The following is a 13,826-nucleotide window of genomic DNA, read 5'->3' on the forward strand; positions in this document are numbered from 1 at the left end:
ATAGAGAGCATAGGGATGGGAGGAGCAGGTATGTGTTTCTCAAACGTGCTTTCTTCTTAGTTGTGGATGTATACTGTAACACCACTAACCAGGTTATCATGAGTATCATAACGAACAGTCCTGCGTCTCCAGGTTTCACTTTTGCTTTAAAACAACTGCGCCACTCTGATTTGATCTGAGTTAAAGTGAAAATGAATACCAGTATTTTTTTGTTTAATAAACGCAAATGAATACCCCTACATTTTCCAGCTTCATCACGAGCAGATGATCCGCCCAAGCAAGACAATCCCACATCACTGCAGGTAAGAGTCTACTTCATGGCTACACCAAGGTTTAGCTTTTAGCCATAGTACAGAGCAAGATGTTAAGTGCAGTGTAGTGTATACCCGTATCTTTTGAAACTTGAAACACCTTTTTTAAAAAGACTCATATTTTATGCAGACGGCGGTGAAGGACATGTCTACACAGACACTGACACTACCACATTGTTAATGACACTGCTTAAAGAGCCAGTTACTTTCATCTTAACAATTTCACATCCCACTATGTACCACAATAGAGATGCTGATCTCTTCTTTTTAGGCTCTTGGCACTCGTGTTCAGTTTATTTAGCTGCATACGCTTAATTTTGGTGGCTTAGTGGTTAGCATTGTCGCCTTGCACGTCCATGTCCTGTGTTCGATTCCTGTATCCAGTCTGTGTGCAAAAAGTTTGCATGTTCTCCCGGTTTGCTTGGTGGGTTTCCTCCGAGTTCTCCGGTTTCCTTCCACAGTCCAAAGACATGCAGATTAGGCTAACTCTGTGCTTTAAACTCTTACGTAAGGTTCATGTTTTATGCACAGATAAAAACAACTGCGACGTCTACACTTAAACTGCCGCTGCCTAATGAAGCAGATTACAGCAGAATAGGAAGCCATGCACAAATTCTTTCATATTCATGGACCGCAATCAAGATGCCGAGCTCCGCGTTTGGCCTGTTGGCACTCGTTTTGTTTCACTTAAAAAGGATCTAAGCGGTGCAGTGGTCTAGTGGTTAGCACTGTGACCTCACACCTCCAGGGTCGAGGGTTTGATTCCTGCCTCGTGTATGTGGGGTTTGTATGTTATAACCAGTGCTTGGTGGGTTTCCTCCCACAGTCCAAAAACATGCAGATTATTAAATGAAGAAGGTTTTAACTCTTGGAACTTAAATGCAACTCTTAAATAAGGTTCATGTTATTTTTGTGTTTCATGACAACAATGTAGGTGATGTCTGCACCAACACTGCCAAGGCCACTGCCCAAGGAGACAGATTGCAGCAAAAAGGTCAGCCAGAAACGAATACTTTTGTATTCACAATTTTATATTCCACTATGTACCACTATGTTTTGACCGGTCAATAAATATTGTTTGAGTTGCCATATTTCTATAAATAATAAAAAAACAAAATGCATTACTTCACTTCAAACAAAATGAAAGTGTTTTAAATGGCCTCTGGTGTGACAGAGCTGATGTGTAGTTCTAAGATGTAAGGAACAGGTATTAAGGACCCTGGTCTATAAAAATGTATCATGTCTCTGCTCTACAGTGTCCAACATGTTCCTCCCCCCTGAAGCCTGCAGTGGTTCCAGCAGGACGTCCCACTTCATTACTGCAGTGCCCACGCTGCTCTACCACACCACTGTGTGAGCTCTGTCTCTACCCTTGCCCTAATGCCACCTGTACCAACCAGTCGTGCCAGGTCGTCTCACTGTTGCTGACTTGTGACAGAGTCACCGATCCAAAAAGCAACGTGTACGGCTGTCCTGTTTTCCGATCCTGCCCCAAATGCTACAATGTAATAATGCACCAGGGGGGGTGTAAATATGTATATTGTGAACGGTGCAGGTATCGCTACTGTTTTATCTGCCTAAGAATGACAGAAGAGTGCAAAAAGGATGGAAACTTCTATTCCCTGGTTTGTTCTTCACCCAGAGCCGCACGGCAGAGATTTCGAACCCGACAAACTGGACACATAAAGGAAATTAAAATATAATCAAGCTGTTTGAGATTCTATTCAATTATTTTCACAATCATTAAAAGCAAACATTTTTAAATCTTAGATTCAAATTATTATAAACTCCGTATATTGTGACTTAAGTAAAGTCTCTCACACAGGTGAACTTTCAGATAGATCATATAACCATTTTTCAAAATATTTTACGCTTCTTATGTCTGGATCCATGCTTCGTTTTCTGTAAACATCATACACATTTATATTTGTATCAGATAAAAGGAACACATTTGCTCAATCCAGTTTCATGCCCTTTTATGTAGTGTCTGTCACTTTTTAAAATCTTTTTCTGATTTTAATTGTCATTTAGATGAAACCTGGCCAATTTAGATTAATATGAAAATTTGCACGCAATGCTTTAATTTAAGAAACAATTTTTACAGGTCATATGCTTCTTACACCAATTTTATTATCAATACTCATAAATAAATATGAGTAATTAGCATTTTAAATGATTATAGTTTAAATCAGCACCTGTATTTTGGCCATACACGGTATTTCCCCATCACATTAATTAGGGATTTCAGAAATGTATTGGATCAGAAAGCTCAACAAATATCCCCTTCTATAACTAAAAGATGTTATAAGGTCTCCACTTTAGTGAAGTGTATGACTTTACTACCCTCTTCTGGCACTCGTGTGCTGTTTGTGTGAAATTCTGGGACTTTCCACTTATCTACATCAGGCGACTCATAGCAATGACAGAACCTCCTGTTTTCATTCTCTGACATGCCGCGAGCGAGAAAGGTGAAGACAGCGAGTGTCAGTCTGAGGACGAGGCGCTCGAGAGGAACAAAACGGAGCTCTGAGGGAAAAGACATAGAGAGCACTGGGATAGGAGGAGCAGGTATGTGTTTCTCAAATGTGCTTTCTTTCTTAAAGACATAGTGTGTGAGTGAGGCCAAGTATATTTACAGGAGGTTGTGTCTAGTTCTGGATGATTAAGACCACTAACAGGATCATCATGCGTATTTACAGTACAAATTCATTTCCAAATTTTTTATATGGAAATGATGTACAGTATTAGTGAATGTTGAACACTCAAAGAAACATTATGCCATCTGGGGCTTTCCTAAAGTCATCTCTTCTAAAGTCAATAATAATAATACGAACAGTCCTGCGTCTCCAGGTTTCACTTTTGCTTTACAGTATAACAACTGCGCCACTCTAATAAGTTAAAGTGAAAATTAATACCGTTATATTTTTAAATGAACGCAAAGAATACCCCTACATTTTCCAGCTTCATCACGAGCAGATGATCCACCCAAGCAAGACAATTCCACATCACTGCAGGTAAGAGTCTACTTCATGGCTACACCAAGGTTTAGCTTTTAGCCATAGTACAGAGCAAGATTTCAAGTGCACTGTAGTGTATACCCGTATCTCTTGAAACTTGAAACAACCCTTTAAAAAGATTCATATTTTATGCAGACGATGGTGAAGGACATGTCTACACAGAGGCTGACACTACCATTGTCAATGACACTGCCTATGGAACAAGATTACAGCAGAATGGTGAGCAAATACTTTTGTACTCGTGTTCAGTTTATTTTGCTGCATACGCTCCATTATGGCGGCACGGTGGCTTAGTGGTTAGCAATGTCGCCTTGCATGTCCAGGTCCTGTGTTTGATTCCCGTATCCGGTCTGTGTGCATAGAGTTTGCATGTTCTCCCCATGCTTGGTGGGTTTCCTCCGGGTTCTCCGGTTTCCTCCCACAGTCCAAAGACATGCAGATTAGGCTAGTTGGTGTTTCCAAATTGCCCATAGTGTGTGAATGTCCTACCATGGTTTTACAAATGGGAATCAATACAATGGTCACCATTGGCGTCCACAGTCCCTAGTTGGACTACAAAGGTTCCTAGATGGATGGGTGTAAACTTCATTTTATTTAATTTGAGTGGCATGATGGCATAGTGGTTAGTATGGCCTCGCACCACCAGGGTCAGGGGTTTGATCCTTGCATTAGGTCTGTTTGCATGTTCTCCTCATGTTTAGTAGGTTTTTTCCAACACTCCAAAGGCATGCAGATTACGCCAACTGTATACTCGAACAACTTAAACACAAGTCTTAAATAAGGTTCATGTTTTATGCACAGATAAGGGTGATGTCTTCCTATTTCTTGCCCCTGCCACTACCCCTGACTAATGAAGCAGATTACAGCAGAATGGTAAGCCATGCACAAATCATTTCATATTCATAATTTCACATTCCATTATGTTCCACAATAGAGATGCTGATCTCTGCTTTTGGCCTGTTGGCCCTCGTGGTGCTTCATTTTATTCCGTTTAAAAAGGATCTAAGTGGTACAGCGGTGTAGTGGTTAACACTGTGACCTCACACCTCCAGGGTTGAGGGTTTGATTCCTGCCTGGGGTCTGTGTGTATGGGGTTTGTGTGTTATAACCTGTGCTTGGTGGGTTTCCTCCCACAACAGAAAGACAGGCCTATTAGGCTAACTGTATACAGTACTTTTAACCATTGAAACTTAATCACAGCTCTTAAATAAGGTTCATGTTTTATGCACAGGCAATAATGATGTCTACACCTCCACCTCCAATGCCACTGCCCAAGGAACCAGATTACAGCAGAATGGTGAGCCAGACATAAATGCTTTCATACCCACAATTTCATAGTCCTTTATGTACCACAATAGGAATGCTGATCTCTGCTTTTGGCTTTGTCTTTGTCTGAGGTGTTTCCCATTTTTTCTAATAACACCACCAGCCTCTAGTTGCACTTCATGGGGTCTAGCATCAACTGCTTTCAGAACTCTGTCTTTCCTCCAGGCAGTGTGTGGTTCCATTGGCTGTATTCTCACACAATCACCTGGTTTCAAGATGTTTAGGTCTTTGTCAGATCGATTGTAGTACGCACGCTGACATTTTTGTCTGTCTATCAGGGTGTGATACGCTCCTTCCGCTTTAACCTTCAGGAGGCTTGCTTTGGTAGGCATGAGTGTCCTGGTGCGTCGGCTAAATAGCCTCTGAATTGGACTGGTACTGTATCTATGCCCTGTGACGGCGTGTTCCAATGGTCCAGAAGTGCAAGATATGGGTCTTGTCTAGCAGCTTTGGCTTTGCACAAAAGTCTTTTTGCAGTCTTGACAGCTGACTCTGCTTTGCCATTACTCTGAGGCTAACCTGGTGATGACGTTTTATGTTGAAACTCCCATAACTGGCCGAACTTATGGAACTCTTGTGATGTGTATTAAGGTCCGTTATCCTGACAACGTCAGGAATGCCTTGGCAAGCAAACTGGGCTTTCAGTTTCTTTATAACTGTAGTAGACTTTGTATCAGGCAAGTCGTCTATTTCCCAAAAATTTTAGTAATAATCTATTGTAAGGAGATAGTCTCTGTTGTCAAAGGAAAACAAATCTGTGCCCACCTTTGCCCAAGGTTTTCTTGGCATATCGTGTGTGATTAGAGTTTCTTTTGGCTGTTGGTTGTCTACTGACCTACAAATGTCACACTTGCCCATATACGTTTTGATCTGCTCATTCGTGCCCTGCCAGTAAACACATTCTCTGGCCCTCCGCAGGCACTCCTCTACCCCCAAGTGTGATGCATGTAAACGGCCAGTGATCTCTTTCTGTAGTGCATTAGGAACAATGACACGTTCGCCCCTGAACACTATTCCATCCTGATATGCCAGCTCCTCTTGTAGGGAGAAACAAGGCCTGATTTCAATTGGTGTCTTGTTTTTATCCTTTGGCCAACCTTGGCATATTGTTTTGATGAGGATCTGTAGCGTTTTATCATCAGCTGTTGTAGATCGGATTGCATGAAGTCTATCTTTCGAAATTGGTACCCAGTTCACCATATTAACAGTCTCTATCTCAGCTTCAGCTGAGCCGTAAGATGAACACTGAGGAAGATATGCTCTGCTAAGTGTCTGCGCTAGAATGTTTTTTCCTGGTACATATACTACATCCAAGTCGTACTTCTGAATACGCAACATCATACTTTGCAGTCTCTTGGGCACACTCAGTAGTGGTTTTCTCACTATGTTTTCTAATGGCTTGTGATCACTTTGTACAGTAACTTTGCGACCATAAGTGTATTGGTGAAATTTTTCCATTCTAAACACTACAGCTAGAAACTCCATTTGCGCATAACCGCGCTCGGTTTGTGCTAGTGCTCTACTTGCAAATGCGACTGGCTTACCACTCTGTAGAAGTGCTGCACCCAAACCTGTGTCTGAGGCATCACACTGTACAGTCAATTCGTCGTCAGGGTTGTAATATTTTAGCACTGGTGCATTAGAAATAGTTTCTTTCAGTTTCTGAAATGCTTCCTCATGTTAAGTTGTCCAACACCTGGTACTGGTCCAAGAGGTGGGGGCAAAACTTTGCTAGGTAATTTACCATACCCAGTAGTCTTTGAACTGCCTTCACATCTGTTGGTTCAGGCATCTGTTTAATGGCACAAACTTTCTCTGGGTCAATTTTAAGTCCATCTGCCGTTAGAAGGTGTCCTAGAGATAACTATAGACTCTTCTTCTAGATTGACATGCCAGAAGCCATTTTTAACATCACAAACAGTGAAAACTTTGGCTTTGGACAGATCCGGCAGTATGTCTTCAATAGTTGGCAATTGGAAGTGGTTGCGTTTAAGTGCTTCGTTTCTGTATGACAACCATTCCGCTGATCCAATCAGTGCCGCATTCTACGGGCGTGATAATGCCTCTACGTTGTAGATCCTGCAGTTCCTCCTTGAGCGGCTTCATCATAGCGACTTTAACACGTCTTTTTGGTAGCTGCACTGCCTTTACAGTGTCGTCAACTTTGATTTCGTATTCCCCCTCAAGGCAAAAATCGCTAGTGAACACATCGGCATAATCTGCTTTGATTTGTTCCATTGTCCATTTTCCTATTATGGGCTTCTCTGTGGTAACAATGCTATCTACGGCCATAATATTCTCATACTGCACCTTTATGAGTTTCATGGCCTCGCTGGCTTTTTTGCCTAACAGCAGTGCTGTATAGCCTTGGTCCACCACTTGGAACTCTAATTGGTATAGTTTTTTGTTTCTGGGATTTCGTAACCTAAGTTTGCCTTTACCCAGTGGCCTCAGTTTGGTTTTATTACACATTACCAATACTGTCTTTGTGTCTTTGAGTCTTGTATCGGGGTTGAGGAGATTAATTGGTATCACAGTACGTTGTTTTGCTATTTTCTCAAGACAATTCTGCCGCCCTGCAAAGCTGTATGCATGTTTTTGCATGTTTTACCCACAGTTTTAGCACTGTGACATAACCATCCATAGTTTCGCTAGTGCCATTGTTTCTCAAGAAAAAACGTTAGTGTTCCACAGTCGCGTTAACGCTGGGGTTGCAGTGCGAATTGAACTTATTAATGACGTCATCCAGCTTCGACGTTTCTTTAGCGGTGTCGCCCATTAGCGTATCTAGCAGTTCTCTGCCGTTTTCACCGACTAAGTAACAGAAAAGTCTGAACTTCTGTCTTCCTCTGCGTTTATTAGTTAAGTCCACATAAAGCACAAACTCTTCCCTCCACGTTTCCATGACTTTGAGAGGTTGCTAGAGTCCAGGCACGATGGTGAAGGTGGTTTTAATCCCTCTATGTCGAACGGCGGTGGGTCTGTTTACGTTAGCTCGGTACGATTCCTTACCCTGTTAGCCTGTAGCTTCTACCAGCTTTCATCCGCTGCCAATATGTTATATTCTCGGTCTTTTCTTAAATGAAGACACAGAATATCTTAATCTTTGTGCCGAACTGTGGGAGGCACTTCATTATTTGTAGTATTGCTTAAAGTATAACAAACACTCTGCTCTATTTTCACTCTTCGTACACGCACAACAGTCCTGGTTGCAACAAAACATCTCAACAATAGTTCCTATTGTTACAACCATAAGCGGCACAGTGGTTAGCACCAGGACCGCACACCTCCAGGGTCGAGGGTTTGATTCCTGCCTCGGGTCTGTGTGCATCACTTGCTTGGTGGGTTTCCTCCCACAGTCCAAAGACATGCAGATTAGACTAACTGGAGGAGGTTTTAACTTTTGGAACTTTAATGCAACTCTTAAATAAGGTTCATGTTATTTTTGTGTTTTATGACAACAATAAAGGTGATGTCTGCACCACCACTGCCAAGACCACTGCCCAAGGAGACAGATTGCAGCAAAAAGGTCAGCTAGAAACAAATACTTTTGTATTCACAATTTCATATTCCACTATGTACCACTATGTTTTGGCTGGTCGATAAATATTGTTTGAGTTGCCATATGTGTAGTTCTAAGATGTAAGGAACAGGTATTAAGGACCCTGGTCTATAAAAATGTATCATGTCTCTGCTCTACAGTGTCCAACATGTTCCTCCCCCCTGAAGCCTGCAGTGGTTCCAGCAGGACATCCCACTTCATTACTGCAGTGCCCACGCTGCTCTACCACACCACTGTGTGAGCTCTGTCTCTACCCTTGTCCTGACGCCACCTGTACCAACCAGTCGTGCCAGGTCGTCTCACTGTTGCTGACTTGTGACAGAGTCACCAAACGAGACAGCAACGTGTACGGCTGTCCTGTTTTCCGATCCTGCCCCAAATGCTACAATGTAATAATGCACCAGGGGGGGTGTAAATATGTATATTGTGAACGGTGCAGGTATCGCTACTGTTTTATCTGCCTAAGAATGACAGAAGAGTGCAAAAAGGATGGAAACTTCTATTCCCTGTTTTGTTCTGCACCCAGAGCCGCACGGCAGAGATTTCGAACCTGACGAACTGGACACATAAAGGAAATTAAAATATAATCAAGCTGTTTAAGATTCTATTCAATTATTTTTACAATCATTAAAAGCAAACAGTTTTAAATCTCAGATTTAAATTATTTTCTATTCATAAACTTTGTATATTGTGACTTAAGTAAAGTCTCTCACACAGGTGAAAAAGTGAACTTTCAGATAGAATCGTCTAACCATTTTTTAAAAATATTTTATGCTTCTTATTTCCCGATCCATTCTTTGTTTTTTGTAAATATTCATACATTTATATTTTAATCAGATAAAATAAACACATTTGCTCAATCCAATTTCATGCCTTTTTATGATGTGTATGTCACTTTTCTGAATCGTTTTAATTGTCATTTAGATGAAACCTGGCCGATATAGATTAAAATGAAAATTTGCACGCAATGCTTTAATTAAAAAAATAATAATTTTTACAGGTCACATGCTTCTGGAATCTTACACCAATTTTATTATTAATACTTATGAATCAATATGAGTAATTAGCATTTTAAATGATTATTGTTTGAAGCGAGACAGTATAACTCATCTCTCCAAAACAGCTGAAGTTAACAACTTGAAATTTTTAGGAAAGCAAGATCAGTCACTTCCATGTCGCATAAACTTCAGAAGTAGCTTCTGAAAGATAATATACTAAAATCAGCACCTGTATTTTGGCCATACACGGTATTTCCCCATCACATTAATTAGGGATTTCAGAAATGGATTGGATCAGAAAGCTCAACAAATATCCCCTTCTATAACTAAAAGATGTTATAAGGTCTCCACTTTAGTGAAGTGTATGACTTTACTACCCTCTTCTGGCACTCGTGTGCTGTTTGTGTGAAATTCTGGGACTTTCCACTTATCTACAGTACATTAGGGTTGTTTATGCTGATGTATCAGGAAACTCCGACACTGGGGCGACTCATAGCAATGACAGAACCTCCTGTTTTCATTCTCTGACATGCCGCGAGCGAGAAAGGTGAAGACAGCGAGTGTCAGTCTGAGGACGAGGCGCTCGAGAGGAACCAAACGGAGCTCTGGGGAAAAGACATAGAAAGCACTGGGATGGGAGGAGCAGGTATGTGTTTCTCAAATGTGCTTTCTTTCTTAAAGACATAGTGGGTGAGTGAGGACAAGCAATATTTACAGGAGGTTGTGTCTAGTTCTGGATGTTTAAGACCACTAACAGGATCATCATGTGTATTTACAGTATATGCATTTGTATATGGAAATTCATTTCCAAATTCTGTATATGGAAATGATGTATTAGTGAATCTTGAATACTTAAAGCCACTATGCAATAAACACAATACATATGTTTACCCACATTATGCCATTTGGGGCTTTCCTAAAGTCATCTCTTCTAAAGTCAATAATAATAATACGAACAGTCCTGCGTCTCCAGGTTTCACTTTTGCTTTAGAACAACTGCGCCACTCTGATTTGATCTGAGTTAAAGTGAAAATGAATACCAGTATCTATTTTTTTAATAAACGCAAACGAATACCCCTACATTTTCCAGCTTCATCACGAGCAGATGATCCGCCCAAGCAAGACAATCCCACATCACTGCAGGTAAGAGTCTACTTCATGGCTACACCAAGGTTTAGCTTTTAGCCATAGTACAGAGCAAGATGTTAAGTTCAGTGTAGTGTATACCTGTATCTCTTGAAACTTGAAACAAGCCTTTAGAAAGATTTATATTTTATGCAGACGACGGTGAAGGACATGTCTACACAGAGGCTGACGCTACCATTGTCAATGACACTGCCTAAGGATCCAGATTACAGCAGAATGGTGAGCAAATATTCACAATTAAAATTTCCACTATGTACCACAATAGAGATGCTGATCTCTGCTTTTTAGGCTCTTGGCACTCGTGTTCAGTTTATTTTGCTGCATACGCTCCATTTTGGCGGCTTAGTGGTTAGCATCGTTGCCTTGCATGTCCAGGTCCTGTGTTCGATTCCCGTATCCGGTCTGTGTGCATAGAGTTTGCATGTTCTCCCCATGCTTGGTGGGTTTCCACCCACAGTCTAAAGACATGCAGATTAGGCAAATTGGTGTTTCCAAATTGCCCATAGTGTGTGAATGTCCTACCATGGTTATACAAATGGGAATCAATACAATAGTCACCATTGGCGTCCACAGTCCCTAGTTGGACTAAAGAGGTTCCTAGATGGAAAGGTGAAAGCTTCATCTTATCTCATTTAAGGTGGCATGATGGCGTAGTGGTTAGGACTCTGGCCTCGCACCTCCAGGGTCAGGGGTTTGATCCTTGCGTTAGCTCGGTGTGCATAGAGTTTGCATGTTCTCCTCATATTTGGTAGGTTTTCTCCAACACTTCAAAGGCATGCAGATTACGCCAAGTATACAGTTGCCCTTGCCTAATGAAGCAGATTACAGCAGAATGGTAGGCCATGCACAAATAATTTCACATTCCACTACAGTATGTTCCACAATAGAGATGCTGATCCCTGCTTTTGGCCTGTTGGCACTCATGGTGCTTCATTTTATTCCACTTAAAAAGGATCTAAGCGGCACAGCGGTGTCGTGGTTAGCACTGAGACCTCATACCTCCAGAGTCGAGGGTTTGATTCCTGCCTGGGGTCTGTGTGTATGGGGTTTGTGTGTTATAACCTGTGCTTGGTGGGTTTCCTCCCACAACAGAAAGACAGGCCAATTAGACTAACTGTATACAGTACTTTTAACCATTGAAACTTAATCACAGCTCTTAAATAAGGTTCATGTTTTATGCACAGGCGATAATGAAGTCTACACCTCCACCACCGATGCCACTGCCCAAGGAACCAGATTACAGCAGAATGGTGAGCCAGACATAAATGCTTTCATACCCACAATTTCATTATCCTTTATGTACCACAATATGGAAGAATGCTGATCTCTGCTTTTGGCACTCATGTTCAGTTCCCAAATTAGCCCTAGTGTGCGTACATGTCCAGGGTGTACCACGCCTTGACCTTTTAGTCTCCTGGGTTAGGCCACAAGTTCCTCACGACCCTTTAGAGCTTTTTTCACAGGATAAGCGGTATAGGTAAATGAATGAAAATATGATGGATTCATTGTGTGGTTGTAGGTATTCAGTTATCGAAATGTAATTTATCCTGATAGTGGAACACTCATTAAGGTCTCAAAGGGAAAGGGGTGTTAATGGCTTTGGTGATTTTATTTATAACAGTATATTATAGAACACTGACAAATCATATTACAAATGGTCTGAATTAAAAGGCATTGGTAGCTTAGTGGTAGGCATCTCGTCTACTATGCGGAAAAGTTTAATTCCCCACCAATGCCTGGACCCTGCCAATGGATGCAGGGAATCCTTAGTGCCAGTCCCAAGCCTGAATAGCATTTAAAGGGAAATATCAGGAAGCGGGTTTGGTGTAAAACCTGTGCCAAGTTGTATGAAGATGGGATAATCCTCTCAACAACTCAACAAATTATCTGAATTATTATATAAAAAGTAATGCCAAACTAATGCAGCGGAACTGCCCACTATTAGAGAAAAATAGTTACCTATAATTACCTTCGGGTGTAAGAGTTCATGTGTTCCTGCTGTAATGATTGCTGTCTCTGCTCTACAGTGTCCAACATGTTCCTCCCCCCTGAAGTCTGCAGTGGTTCCAGCAGGACGTCCCACTTCATTACTGCAGTGCCCACGCTGCTCTACCACACCACTGTGTGAGCTCTGTCTCCACCCTTGTCCTGACGGCACCTGCACCAACCAGTCGTGCCAGGTCGTCTCACTGTTGCTGACTTGTGACAGAGTCACGAAATCCACCAGCAAAGTGTACGGTTGTCCTGTTTTCCGAGCCTGCCCCAAATGTCACAACGTAATGATGCACGAGAAGGGGTGTAAGTATGTGAGTTGTGCACAGTGCAGGCATAGATACTGTTTTATCTGTCTAAGGATGACAGAGGAGTGCAAAAAGGACAAAGACATGTACTGGTCCCTAACCTGCTCCGCACCCAGAGCAGCGCGGCAGAGATTTCAAACCTGATGAGCTTGAGTTTAATACCACTGTGTATAAATATATATTAAGGGGACAATCTAAAAATGTAAACAGATAAGTATATTTAAGATCAATTTTATTCACACATATTAAAAACATATATTTTTGTAAGCTCAGATCTAATTTATTCTGCGTTCCTAGACATTTCCTAGGAATTCCTAGATATTCTCACTCAAAACATTCAAATTTTTATTCTTCTTTCTTTTAACAGAAGTTTTATCAATGTATATATCTTGACTTTTGTAATAATAAAAATGTTTGTAAAGTTTAAGGTAATCCTGAAATATTATTTTGCTTAGACTTGCACGTGGAAACCGTTTTAGAGATCAGTAGTCAGAAACTCTTTAATTCCCTTTTCTGATATCTGAAACAAGACAAATTCACATTGGACTTAGGGGAAATATTGCCTCAGGCACTTAAAAAAAGGAGCTTTAAAAAGTCAAAAAGAAAATGTCAAATGTCTACCTACTCCTTTTGTTCACACATAAATACAACTTCTATAATAATAGACTAAGTGCGTTTTTACATTAGCCACGATTAATTTGGTCCAAGACCCAGGAACGATTGCTCCTCCCTCCTTCCTCCCCCACTAGCCAGCGTTCACATTATGTTGACCTTCCATTCTCGGGCACACTTGCGTATTTACATTATCTTCTCATACAGCAGGTGGCAGTATGCATCTACTTGGTTTGAGAGCCATGATTAAACACAAGAACAAGGCAGTTAACCTCCGTGCTTTGCCTAATATTTCTATTTTGGAAAATAAATGTCAAGATAGTTGCTCTCATGAGCCTTCCTTAGATCACATCTAAACAGCGATCTACTTCCTTTCTTAGGTACAACTGGTTTCAGATCTGATTAAATCCATGCCTGAGTACACTTTATCGTTCTCAGGACCACCTTTTTCAGTGGACATGGGCATGGTTCCCGACTTTTGTTTCAAGTGTTTTTGGAATCGATCCTGGTAGACCAATGTGAAAATGCTCAGCACGGATCGTAGAAATATCTGA

The 13,826-nt window shown here is 41.3% G+C and overlaps 1 protein-coding gene across 2 annotated transcripts; it reads left to right on the forward strand.

The window, feature by feature from the left end:
* Window positions 1–13,558, forward strand: LOC128512252 (uncharacterized). Of its 2 annotated transcripts, XM_053485443.1 has the most exons (11): window positions 1–28; window positions 250–302; window positions 3,464–3,547; window positions 4,130–4,201; window positions 4,560–4,625; window positions 8,124–8,183; window positions 8,357–9,860; window positions 10,305–10,357; window positions 10,496–10,579; window positions 11,545–11,610; window positions 12,388–13,558. In XM_053485443.1, the coding sequence occupies exons 1-7, from the start codon at window positions 16–18 to the stop codon at window positions 8,768–8,770; spliced, it is 762 nt and encodes a 253-aa protein (XP_053341418.1). In that variant the 5' UTR covers window positions 1–15; the 3' UTR covers window positions 8,771–9,860; window positions 10,305–10,357; window positions 10,496–10,579; window positions 11,545–11,610; window positions 12,388–13,558. The 2 variants fall into 2 exon arrangements, with proteins under 2 accessions (XP_053341418.1, XP_053341419.1); XM_053485444.1 differs by lacking the exons at window positions 1–28; window positions 3,464–3,547; window positions 4,130–4,201; ... (2 more) ...; window positions 8,357–9,860; window positions 10,305–10,357 and adding exons at window positions 1,246–1,305; window positions 1,568–2,879; window positions 3,273–3,325 and having other exon boundaries at window positions 199–302.
* The last annotated feature ends 268 nt before the right edge of the window (window positions 13,559–13,826 follow it).

The sequence above is a fragment of the Clarias gariepinus genome, chromosome 24 (assembly GCF_024256425.1).
Source record: "Clarias gariepinus isolate MV-2021 ecotype Netherlands chromosome 24, CGAR_prim_01v2, whole genome shotgun sequence".
NCBI lineage: Eukaryota > Metazoa > Chordata > Actinopteri > Siluriformes > Clariidae > Clarias > Clarias gariepinus.

What these genes read in the sequence shown, in the direction of transcription:
- LOC128512252 (XM_053485443.1), top strand. An exon ending in ACAATCCCACATCACTGCAG is followed by an intron (nt 303 to 3,463) that starts GTAAGAGTCTAC and finishes TATTTTATGCAG; the next exon opens with ACGATGGTGAAGGACATGTC. An exon ending in AACCAGATTACAGCAGAATG is followed by an intron (nt 4,626 to 8,123) that starts GTGAGCCAGACA and finishes ACAACAATAAAG; the next exon opens with GTGATGTCTGCACCACCACT.